Source organism: Carcharodon carcharias, chromosome 4, assembly GCF_017639515.1.
Source record: "Carcharodon carcharias isolate sCarCar2 chromosome 4, sCarCar2.pri, whole genome shotgun sequence".
Lineage (NCBI taxonomy): Eukaryota > Metazoa > Chordata > Chondrichthyes > Lamniformes > Lamnidae > Carcharodon > Carcharodon carcharias.
Window position 1 is genome coordinate 198,680,397 of NC_054470.1, and position 15,811 is coordinate 198,696,207.

General features: G+C 51.5%; 1 protein-coding gene across 1 annotated transcript in view; it reads left to right on the forward strand.

Annotated features, from left to right (window-relative positions):
* Positions 1-493: 493 nt before the first annotated feature.
* Positions 494-15,811, forward strand: part of ttc33 (tetratricopeptide repeat domain 33) — a 60,303-nt gene continuing 44,985 nt past the window's right edge. The window contains exon 1 of the mRNA XM_041186428.1: positions 494-637. Coding sequence (XP_041042362.1) covers positions 494-637 — 144 coding nt within the window. The remainder of the gene's footprint in view (positions 638-15,811) is intronic.

Below are 15,811 nucleotides of genomic sequence, written 5' to 3' on the forward strand. Positions count from 1 at the left end.
GACACACCACGACACACCGTGACACACCGCGACACACCATGACCCACTGTGACACACCACAACACACCGTGACACACCGCAACACACTACGACACACTGCAACACACTACGACACACTGCAACACACCACACACACCGTGACACACCACGACACACCGTGACACATCACGACACATTGTGACACAACACAACACACTGCAACACACCACGACACACCGCGACACACCACGACACACTGCGACACATCACGACACACTGTGACACACCATGACACACTACAACACACTGCGACATACTGCGACACACTGCGACACACCGTGACACACCGCGACACACCACGACACTCCACGACACACCGCGACACACCACGACACACTGCGACACTCTGCGACACACCGTGACACGCCGCGACACACTACGACACACTGTGACACACCACATCACACTGCAACACACCACACACACCGCGACACACTGAGACACAAGATACGAGATGAAAGCCCAGGTTCTCAAGATCCTGAATGAGGTTTTCCAGGCAGTTCAAGCAGCAGAGATGGCGGTGCGTCTCAATCCTCAGTGGTGGGAAGCACTGCAAACCCTGGGCCGTGCTCAGCTCAGCCTGGGCGAGATAACCATGGTGAGTTCCAGCACTTCATTGGCTATGTAGGGGCGGCCAGTTTAAGCCAATTTCTCCATACTTTGCAAGACTCTTCTTTTAGTGAGGACCCAGGTGAAGGGGCAGTGGGAAGGTGCAGGTCAGCAGAAAGGGGAGGAATGAAGGGTAAAATGGGCTGGAAGGTGTAGGTGATGCTTAAGGTTAGGTTTTAAAAGGGATTGCCACTCCAATTCCATCCATTTTCAAACCTGTTCTTTGCCTGGGATTCCCAATTAAACCAAAACGTCCAAATGTGATTGGAGAGGAGGCCACGGGCAATAGGCTGAGTTGTACTCACCCCTCACTGGGCTAGTAGGCAGTTCTGAGTTCACCCCTCACTGGGGCAATAGGCAGATCCAAGCTCATCCCTCACTGGGGCAATAGGCAGGTCTGAGTTCACCCCTCACTGGGCTAATAGGCAGTTCTGAGTTCACCCCTCACTGGGGCAATAGGCAGATCCAAGCTCATCCCTCACTGGGGCAATAGGCAGGTCTGAGTTCACCCCTCACTGGGCTAATAGGCAGATCTGAGTTCACCCCTCACTGGGGCAATAGGCAGATCTGAGTTCACCCCTCACTGGGGCAATAGGCAGTTCTGAATTCACCCCTCACTGGGGCAATAGGCAGATCCAAGCTCATCCCTCACTGGGGCAATAGGCAGGTCTGAGTTCACCCCTCACTGGGCTAATAGGCAGATCTGAGTTCACCCCTCACTGGGGCAATAGGCAGTTCTGAGTTCACCCCTCACTAGGGCAATAGGCAGTTCTGAGTTCACCCCTCACTAGGGCAATAGGCAGATCTGAGTTCACCCCTCATAGGGCAATAGGCAGATCCAAGCTCATCCCTCACTGGGGCAATAGGCAGATCTGAGCTCACCCCTCACTGAGGCAGTAGGTAGATCTGAGTTCACCCTTCATAGAGCAATGGACAGGTCTGAGCTCACCCCTCACTGGAGCAATAGGCAGAACCTAGCTCACCTGTCACAGGCAAGACGGAAAGACAGGAATTCCAAAATGCTTACCTGGCAGTGAAATATTGTTGAACTTCATTCACTGTTGTAGTGTAAGAACTGTGGTAGTCCATTTGCAGACAGCAAGATCCCACAGGTGCCAATGAGGTAATGAGAGAACATTACTGCCTGGAAGTTCCCCTCCAAGTCACTCACCATCCTGACTTGGAAATATATCTCCGTTCCTTCACTGTCGCTGGGTCAAGATCCTGGAACTCCCTCCCTAACAGCACTGTGGGTGTACCTACACCACATGGACTGCAGCACCTCAGGAAGGCAGCTCACCACCACCTTCTCAAGGGCAACTAGAGCTGGGCAATAAACACAAAAGTCCCATGAAAGAATAAAAAAACTGGCCAGAGAATGTGTGTATTAGTGATGTTGGTTTGGGGTGAGTATTAGTCCGGATACCAGGGAGAACGCCTCCTGGTGCTCTTTTTGTGCTGTCATGGGATCTGCAAGGGAGGCTGGGGATGTGGGGTCTTGCAAGGAAACCAAGAGCAATTTTACCCTCAAAATTTAAACTAAAGCATTTTTTTTTGCTGTTCCCAACTTGTTTCTACTGCCCAGTCTATATACAGCTTCAAAACTGAGCCAAGACATATCAGAGAGATGGAGATTGGAGATAAATACAATTTTCAATTCCACTGCCCGACACAAACATTATGCGAGCCACAGATAAATAGAAGATAACTGCAGAGAAACAGATGGCCTGCAGATGTGTGTAATTTTCTTCTAATATAACTCCTCAGTCTCTCTCTCCTGATCACACTGTCCCATTTCTCACATTCTATAACCCCTCAATCTCTCTCTCCTGATCACACTATCTCATTTCTCTCTCATTATAACCACTCAGTCTCTCTCTCCTGATCACACTCTCATTTCTCTCTCATTATAACCACTCAGTCTCTCTCTCCTGATCATACTGTACCATTTCTCACACACCATAACCCCTCAGTCTCTCTCCTGATCACACTGTCACATTTCTCCCACACTATAACCCCTCAATCTCTCTCTCCTAATCACACTGTCCCATTTCTCACACACTATAACCCCTCAGTCTCTCTCTCCTAATCACACTGTCCCATTTCTCACACACTATAACCCCTCAGTCTCTCTCTCCTGATCACACTGTCCCATTTCTCACATATTATAACCCTTCAGTCTCTGTCCTATCATGCTTTACCATTGCTTACACACTGTAACCCCTCAGTCTCTCTCTCCTGATCACACTGTCCCATTTCTCACGCACTATAACCCCTCAGTCTCTCTGCTGATCACACTGTCCCATTTCTCACACACTATAACCCCTCAGTCTCTCTCTCCTGATCACACTGTCCCATTTCTCACACACTATAACCCCTCAGTCTCTCTCTCCTGATCACACTGTCCCATTTCTCACACACTATAACCCCTCAGTCCCTGTCTTCTGATCACATTCTGATCATATTTACAACGCAGGAATAAGCCAATCGGCGCATTTAGTCTATATCTGCATTTAGCATGGATAGAAGATTGGCTGTCTGGCAGGAGGCAGAGAGTGGGGATAAGGGGGTCCTTCTCAGGATGGCGGCCGGTGACTAGTGGAGTTCCGCAGGGGTCAGTGTTGCGACCACAACTTTTCACTTTATACATTAATGATCTAGATGAAGGAACTGAGGGCATCCTGGCTAAGGTTGCAGATGATACAAAGATAGGTGGAGGGACAGGTAGTATTGAGGAGGCGGGGAGGCTGCAGAAGGATTTGGACAGGTTAGGAGAATGGGCAAAGAAGTGGCAGATGGAATACAACGTGGGGAAGTGTGAGGTCATGCACTTTGGTGGGAAGAATAGAGGCATAGACTATTTTCTAAATGAGGATAGAATTCAGAAATCTGGAGTGCAAAGGGACTTGGGAGTCCTAGTCCAGGATTCTCTTAAGGTTAACTTGCAGGTTGAGTCGGTAGTTAGGAAGGCAAATGCAATGTTGGCATTTATTTCAAGAGGACTAGAATATAAAAGCAGGGATGTGCTGCTGAGGCTTTATAAGGCTCTGGTCAGACCACATTTAGAATATTGGGAGCAATTTTGGACCCCGTATCTCAGGAAGGATGTTCTGGCCCTTGAGAGGTTCCAGAGGAGGTTCACAAGAATGGTCCCAGGAATGAAAGGCTTAACATATGAGGAACATTTGAGGACTCTGGGTCTACACTCGATGGAGTTTAGAAGGATGAGGGGGGATCTGATTGAAACTTACAGAATACTGAAAGGCCTGGATAGAGTGGACGTGGGGAAGATGTTTCCATTAGTAGGAGAGACTAGGACCCGAGGGCACAGCCTCAGAGTAAAGGGAAGACCTTTTAGAACAGAGATGAGGAGAAACTTCTTTAGCCAGAGAGTGGTGAATCTATGGAATTCATTGCCACAGAAGGCTGTGGAGGTCAGGTCATTGAGTGTATTTAAGACCGAGATAGATCGGTTCTTGATTGGTAAGGGGATCAAAGGTTAAAGGGAGAAGGCGGGAGAATGGGGTTGAGAAACGTATCAGCCATGATTGAATGGCGGAGCAGACTCGATGGGCCGAATGGCCTAATTTCTGCTCCTATGTCTTATGGTCTTTTGGACACACCGTGACACACCACAACACACTGCAACACACCATAACACACCACAACACACCATGACACACCACAACACACCATGACACACCACAACACACCATGACACACCACAACACACCATGACACACCACAACACACCATGACACACTGTAACACACCACAACACACCATGACACACCACAACACACCATGACACACTGCAACACACCACAACACACCATGACACACTGCAACACACCACAACACACCATGACACACCACAACACACCATGACACACTGCAACACACCACAACACACCATGATACACTGCAACACACCACAACACACCATGACACACCACAACACACCATGACACACTGCAACACACCATGACACACTGCAACACACCACAACACACCATGACACATCACAACACACCATGACACACTGCAACACACCACAACACACCATGACACACCACAACACACCATGACACACAACACACCATGACACACCACCACACACCATGACACACAACACACCATGACACACTACCACACACCGTGACACACCACAACACACCGTGACACACCACAACACACCATGACACACTGCAACACACCACAACACACCATGACACATCACAACACATTGCAGCACACCACAACACACCGTGACACACAACACATTGCAGCACACCACAACACACCGTGACACACCACAACACACTGCAACACACCACTACACACTGCAACACACCACTACACACCGCAACACACCACTACACACTGCAACACACCACTACACACTGCAACACACCATTACACACTGCAACACACCACTACATACTGCAACACACCATTATACACTGCAACACACCATTACACACTGCAACACACCACTACACACCGCAACACACCACAACACATCGCAACATACCACAACACACCGCAACACACCTCTACACACCGCAACACACTGCAACACACCACTATACACTGCAACACACCGCAACACATCACTATACACTGCAACACACCACTATACACTGCAACGCACCGCAACACACCACTATACACTGCAACACACCACTACACACCACTATACACTGCAACACACCACAACACACCGCAACACACCACTACACACCGCAACACACCACTATACACTGCAACACACCACTACACACTGCAACACACCGCTACACACTGAAAAACACCACTACACACGGCAACACACCACTATACACTGCAACACACCGCAACACACCACTACACACCGCAACACCCCACGACACACCGCAACACACCACAACACACCACGACACACTGCAACACACCACTACACACCGCAACACACCGCAACGCACCACAATACACTGCAACACACCACTACACACTGCAACACACCACTACACACTGCAACACACCACGACACACTGCAACACACCACTACACACCGCAACACACCACAACACACCGCAACGCACCACTATACACTGCAACACACCACTACACTCTGCAACACACTGCAACACACCACGACACACTGCAACACACCACTACACACCGCAACACACCACAACACACCGCAATGCACCACTATACACTGCAACACACCACTACACTCTGCAACACACTGCAACACACCACGACACACTGCAACACACCACGACACACTGCAACACACCACGACACACTGCAACACACTACGACACACTGCAACACACCACGACACACTGCAACACACCACGACACACTGCAACACACCAAGACACACTGCAACACACCACGACACACTGCAACACACCACGACACACTGCAACACACCACGACACACTGCAACACACCACGACACACTGCAGCACACCACGACACACCACAACACACTGACACACCACAACATGACACACCACAACACACTGCGATACATCATACCGCGACACATCACAACACACTGCAACACACCACGCCACACTGCAACACACCACAACACACTGCAATACACAACACACCGCAACACACCACTACACACCACAACATACCGCTACACACTACAACACACCACTACACACCGCTACACACGACAACACACTGCAACACACTGCAACACACTGCAACACACCGCAACACACCTCAACACACCTCAACACACCGCAACACACCACTACACACGGCAGTACACCACTACACACCACTACACATGGCAACACACTGCAACACACCGCAACACACCACAACACACTACTACACACCACTACACACTGCAACACACCGGAACACACCGGAACACACCGCAACACACCGCAACACACTTCAACACACCGCTACACACCGCAACACAGCAGTACATATCGCAACACACCACTACACACCGCAACACAGCACTACATACCGCAACACACCATTACACACTGCAACACATCGCAACACACCACTACACACCACTACACACGGCAACACACCACTACACACTGCAACACACCGCAACAGACCACTACACACCGCAACACACCACTACACACTGCAACACACTGCAACACACTGCAACACACTGCAACACACTGCAACACACTGCAACACACCGCAACACACCGCATCACACTGCAACACACCACTACATACTGCTACACACCGCAACACACAACTACACATCACAACACACCACTACACACCGCACCACACTACAACACACCACTACACACCGCAACGCACCACAACACACCACTACACACCACTACACACCACAACACACCACTACACACCGCAACACACCACTATACACCTCAACACACCACTACACATCGCAACACACCACTACACTCCGCAACACACCGCAACACACTGCAACACACCACTACACACGGCATCACACCACAACACACCGCAACACACCACTACATACCGCTACACACAGCAACACACCACAACACACCGCAACACACCACTACACACCGCGACACACCACTACACACCGCTACACACTGCAACACACCACTACACACCGCAACACACCACTACACACCGCTACACACCGCTACACACCGCAACGCACCACAACACACCACTACACACCACAACACACTACTACACACCGCAACACACCACTATACACCTCAACACACCACTATACACCGCAACACACTGCAACACACTGCAACATACCGCTACACACTGCTACACACTGCAACACACCACAACACACTGCAACACACCACTACACACTGCAACACACCACAACACATCACGACACACTGCAACTCATCACGACACACTGCAACTCACCACGACACTCTGCAACACACCGTGACACACCACAATGCACCGTGACACACCACAGCACACTGCAACACACTACAACACACCGCAGCACACCATTATACACCTCAACACAACACTACACATCGCAACACACTGCAACACACCGCTACATACCGCTACACACTGCTACACACTGCAACACACCACAACACACTGCAACTCACCACGACACTCTACAACACACCGTGACACACCACAATGCACCGTGACACACCACAACACACCGCAATACGCCACAACACACAGTGACACACCACAACATGACACACCACAACACACCGCGATGAATCACACCACGGCACGTCACAACACACCGCAACACTCCGCCACACCGTGACACACCACAACACACTGCAACACCCCATCACACCGCGACACACCACAATACACCGCGACATGCCACAACACACCGTGACACTCCGCCACACCGTAACACACCACAACACACTGTGACACATCACAACACACTGCAACACACCACAATACACCGTGACACACCACAACACACAGCACACAGCAACATACCACAACACACTGCAACACACAACACACCGCGACACACCACAACACACCGCGACATGCCACAACACACCGCGACACACAAAACACAGTGACACACCACACCATGACACACCACAATGCACTGCAACACCCCAGAACACACAGCAACGCACTGCAACACACCACAACGCACTGCAACACATCACAACACACCGCGACACACAACACACAGTGACACACCACAACATGACACACCGCAACACACCGCTACACACCGCAACACACCACTACACACGGCAACAGACCACAACACACCGCAACACACCACAACACACCGCTACACACCGCTACACACCGCAACACACCACTACACACGGCAACACACCACCACACACCGCTACACACTGCAACACACTGCAACACACTGCAACACACTGCAACACACCACGACACACTGCAACACACTACGACACACTGCAACACACCACGACACACTGCAACACACCACGACACACTGCAATATACCAAGACACACTGCAACACACCACGACACACTGCAACACACCACTACACACTGCAACACACCACTACACACTGCAACACACCACTACACACCGCAACACACCACAACACACCGCAACATACCACAACACACTGCAACACACCTCTACACACCGCAACACACCACTACACACTGCAACACACTGCAACACACCATAACACACTACAACACTCCACTACACACCGCAACACACCACAACACACCGCAACACACCACTACACACCGCAACACACCACTACACACTGCAAAACACCCCTACACGCCGCAACACACCACTATACACTGCAACACACCACTATACACTGCAACACATCGCAACGCACGACAATACACTGCAACACACCAATACACACTGCAACACACCACTACACACTGCAACACACCACTACACACCGCAACACACCACAATACACCGCAACACACCTCTACACACCGCAACACACCACTACACACTGCAACACACCATAACACACTACAACACTCCACTACACACTGCAACACACCACTACACACGGCAACACATCACAACATAACGCTACACACTACAACACACCACTACACACGACAACACACTGCAACACACTGCAACACACTGCAACACACCGCAACACACCGCAACACACCACTACACAAGGCAGGACACCACTACACACCGCTACACACTGCAACACACTGCAACACACCGCAACACACTACTACACACCGCTACACACTGCAACACACTGCAACACACCGGAACACACCGCAACACACTGCAACGCACCAAGACACACTGCAACACACCACTACACACTGTAACACACCACTACACACCGCAACACACCACAACACACCGCAACACACCACAACACACCGCAACATACCACAACACACCGCTACACACCGCAACACACCACTACACACGGCAACAGACCACAACACACCGCAACACACCACAACACACCGCAACACACTGCTACACACCGCTACACACCGCAACACACCACTACACACGGCAACACACCACTACACACTGCAACACACCACGACACACTGCAACACACCACGACACACTGCAACACACTACGACACACTGCAACACACCACGACACACTGCAACATACCAAGACACACTGCAACACACCACGACACACTGCAACACACCAAGACACACTGCAACACACCACGGCACACTGCAACACACCACGACACACTGCAACTCATCACGACACACTGCAACTCACCACGACACTCTGCAACACACCGTGACACACCACAATGCACCGTGACACACCACAGCACACTGCAACACACTACAACACACCGCAACACACCACTACACACGGCAACACACCACTACACACTGCAACACACCACGACACACTGCAACACACTACGACACACTGCAACACACCACGACACACTGCAACATACCAAGACACACTGCAACACACCACGACACACTGCAACACACCAAGACACACTGCAACACACCACGACACACTGCAACACATCACGACACACTGCAACTCATCACGACACACTGCAACTCACCACGACACTCTGCAACACACCGTGACACACCACAATGCACCGTGACACACCACAGCACACTGCAACACACTACAACACACCGCAACACACCACTATACACCTCAACACAACACTACACATCGCAACACACTGCAACACACCGCTACATACCGCTACACACTGCTACACACTGCAACACACCACAACACACTGCAACACATCACGACACACTGCAACACACCACAACACATCACGACTCACTGCAACTCACCACGACACTCTACAACACACCGTGACACACCACAATGCACCGTGACACACCACAACACACCGCAACACGCCACAACACACAGTGACACACCACAACATGACACACCACAACACACCGCGATGAATCACACCACGGCACGTCACAACACACCGCAACACACCACCACACCGTGACACACCACAACACACCGCGACACTCCGCCACACCGTGACACACCACAACACACTGCAACACCCCATCACACCGCGACACACCACAATACACCGCGACATGCCACAACACACCGCGACACTCCGCCACACCGTAACACACCACAACACACTGTGACACATCACAACACACTGCAACACACCACAATACACCGTGACACACCACAACACACAGCACACAGCAACATACCACAACACACTGCAACACACAACACACCACGACACACCACAACACACCGCGACATGCCACAACACACCGCGACACACAAAACACAGTGACACACCACACCAAGACACACCACAATGCACTGCAACACCCCAGAACACACAGCAACGCACTGCAACACACCACAACGCACTGCAACACATCACAACACACCGCGACACACAACACACAGTGACACACCACAACATGACACACCGCAACACACCGCTACACACCGCAACACACCACTACACACGGCAACAGACCACAACACACCGCAACACACCAGAACACACTGCTACACACCGCTACACACCACTACACACGGCAACACACCACTACACACCGCTACACACTGCAACACACTGCAACACACTGCAACACACCACGACACACTGCAACACACTACGACACACTGCAACACACCACGACACACTGCAACACACCACGACACACTGCAACATATCAAGACACACTGCAACACACCACGACACACTGCAACACACCAAGACACACTGCAACACACCACTACACACTGCAACACACCACTACACACCGCAACACACCACAACACACCGCAACATACCACAACACGCCGCAACACACCTCTACACACCGCAACACACCACTACACACTGCAACACACTGCAACACACCATAACACACTACAACACTCCACTACACACCGCAACACACCACAACACACCGCAACACACCACAACACACCGCAACACACCACTACACACTGCAAAACACCCCTACACGCCGCAACACACCACTATACACTGCAACACACCACTATACACTGCAACACATCGCAACGCACGACAATACACTGCAACACACCAATACACACTGCAACACACCACTACACACTGCAACACACCACTACACACCGCAGCACACCACAATACACCGCAACACACCTCTACACACCGCAACACACCACTACACACTGCAACACACCATAACACACTACAACACTCCACTACACACCGCAACACACCACTACACACGGCAACACACCACAACATAACGCTACACACTACAACACACCACTACACACCGCTACACACGACAACACACTGCAACACACTGCAACACACTGCAACACACTGCAACACACTGCAACACACCGCAACACACCGCAACACACCGCAACACACCACTACACACGGCAGGACACCACTACACACCGCTACACACTGCAACACACCGCAACACACTACTACACACCGCTACACACTGCAACACACTGCAACACACCGGAACACACCGCAACACACTGCAACGCACCAAGACACACTGCAACACACCACTACACACTGTAACACACCACTACACACCGCAACACACCACAACACACCGCAACATACCACAACACACCGCTACACACCGCAACACACCACTACACACGGCAACAGACCACAACACACCGCAACACACCACAACACACCGCAACACACTGCTACACACCGCTACACACCGCAACACACCACTACACACGGCAACACACCACTACACACTGCAACACACTGCAACACACCACGACACACTGCAACACACTACGACACACTGCAACACACCACGACACACTGCAACATACCAAGACACACTGCAACACACCACGACACACTGCAACACACCAAGACACACTGCAACACACCACGACACACCGCGACACATCACAACACACTGCAACACACCACGACACACTGCAACACACCACAACACACTGCAATACACAACACACCGCAACACACCAATACACACTGCAACACACCACTACACACTGCAACACACCACTACACACCGCAACACACCTCTACACACCGCAACATACCACTACACACTGCAACACACCATAACACACTACAACACTCCACTACACACCGCAACACACCTCAACACACCGCAACACACCACTACACACCGCAATACACCACTACACACCGCAACACACCACAACACACCGCAACACACCACAACACACCGCAACACACCACAACACACCGCAACACACCTCTACACACCGCAACACACAACACACCACTACACACTGCAACACACCATAACACACTACAACACTCCACTACACACCGCAACACACCACTACACACGGCAACACACCACAACATAACGCTACACACTACAACACACCACTACACACCGCTACACACGACAACACACTGCAACACACTGCAACACACCTCAACACACCTCAACACACTGTAACACACGGCAGTACACCACTACACACCACTACACACTGCAACACACTGCAACACACCGCAACACACCGCAACACACCACAATGCACCGTGACACACCACAACACACTGCAACACACTGCAACACACTACAACACACCGCAACACACCACTATACACCTCAACACACCACTACACATCGCAACACACAGCAACACACCGCAACACACCGCTACATACCGCTACACACTGCTACACACTGCAACACACCACAACACACTGCAACACATGAGGACACACTGCAACACACCACAACACATCACGACACACTGCAACTCACCACGACACTCTACAACACACCGTGACGCACCACAACACACCGCGACACACCACAACACACCACAACACGCCACAACACACAGTGACACACCACAACATGACACACCACAACACACCGTGATGCATCACACCACGGCACGTCACAACACACCGCAACACACCACCACACCGTGACACACCACAACACACCGCGACACTCTGCCACACCGCGACACACCACAACACACCGCGAGATGCCACAACACACTGCAACACACAACACACCGCGACACACCACAACACACCGCAACACACCACAACACACCGCGACATGCCACAACACACCGCGACACTCCGCCACACCATGACACACCACAATGCACTGCAACACCCCAAAACACACAGCAACGCACTGCAACACACCACAACGCACTGCAACACACCACAACACACCGCGACACACAACACACAGTGACACACCACGACATGACACACCGCAACACACCGCTACACACCGCAACACACCACTACACACCGCAACAGACCACAACACACCACAACACACCGCAACACACCACAACACACCGCTACACACCGCTACACACCGCAACACACCACTACACACGGCAACACACCGCTACGCACTGCAACACACTGCAACACACTGCAACACACTGCAACACACTGCAACACACTGCAACACACCGCTACACACCGCTACACAGCACTACACACGGCAACACACTGCAACACACCGCAATACACTACTACACACCACTACACACAGCAACACACCACTACACACCGGAACACACCACAACACACTGCAACACATTGCAACACACCACGACACTCTGCAACACACCGCTACACACCGCAACACAGCACTACATATCGCAACACACCACTACACACCGCAACACTGCACTACATACCACAACACACCATTACACACTGCAACACATCGCAACACACCACTGCACACCACTACAAACCGCAACACATCGCAAACCACCACTACACACCGCAACACACCACTACACACCGCAACACACCACTACACACTGCAACACACTGCATCACACCACGACATACCACAACACACCACTACATACCGCAACACACCACAACACACCGCTACACACCGCTACACACCGCAACACACCACTACACACGGCAACACACCGCTACGCACTGCAACACACTGCAACACACTGCAACACACTGCAACACACTGCAACACACTGCAACACACCGCTACACACCGCTACACAGCACTACACACGGCAACACACTGCAACACACCGCAATACACTACTACACACCACTACACACAGCAACACACCACTACACACCGGAACACACCACAACACACTGCAACACATTGCAACACACCACGACACTCTGCAACACACCGCTACACACCGCAACACAGCACTACATATCGCAACACACCACTACACACCGCAACACTGCACTACATACCACAACACACCATTACACACTGCAACACATCGCAACACACCACTACAAACCGCAACACATCGCAAACCACCACTACACACCGCAACACACCACTACACACCGCAACACACCACTACACACCGCAACACACCACTACACACTGCAACACACTGCATCACACCACGACATACCACAACACACCACTACATACCGCTACACACCGCAACGCACCACAGCACACCACTACACACTGCAACACACCACAACGCACTGCAACACACTGCAACACACCTCTACACACCGCAACACACAACACACCACTACACACTGCAACACACCATAACACACTACAACACTCCACTACACACCGCAACACACCACTACACACGGCAACACACCACAAAATACCGCTACACACAACAACACACTGCAACACACTGCAACACACCTCAACACACCTCAACACACTGCAACACACGGCAGTACACCACTACACACCACTACACACTGCAACACACCGCAACACACCGCAACACACCACAATGCACCGTGACACACCACAACACACTGCAACACACTACAACACACCGCAACACACCACTATACACCTCAACGCACCACTACACATCGCAACACACTGCAACACACCGCAACATACCGCTACACACTGCTACACACTGCAACACACCACAACACACTGCAACACATCAGGACACACTGCAACACACCACAACACATCACGACACACTGCAACTCACCACGACACTCTACAACACACCGTGACGCACCACAACACACCGCGACACACCACAACACACCGCAACACGCCACAACACACAGTGACACACCACAACATGACACACCACAACACACCGCGATGCATCACACCACGGCACGTCACAACACACCGCAACACACCAGCACACCGTGACACACCACAACACACCGCGACACTCCGCCACACCGCGACACACCACAACACACCGCGAGATGCCA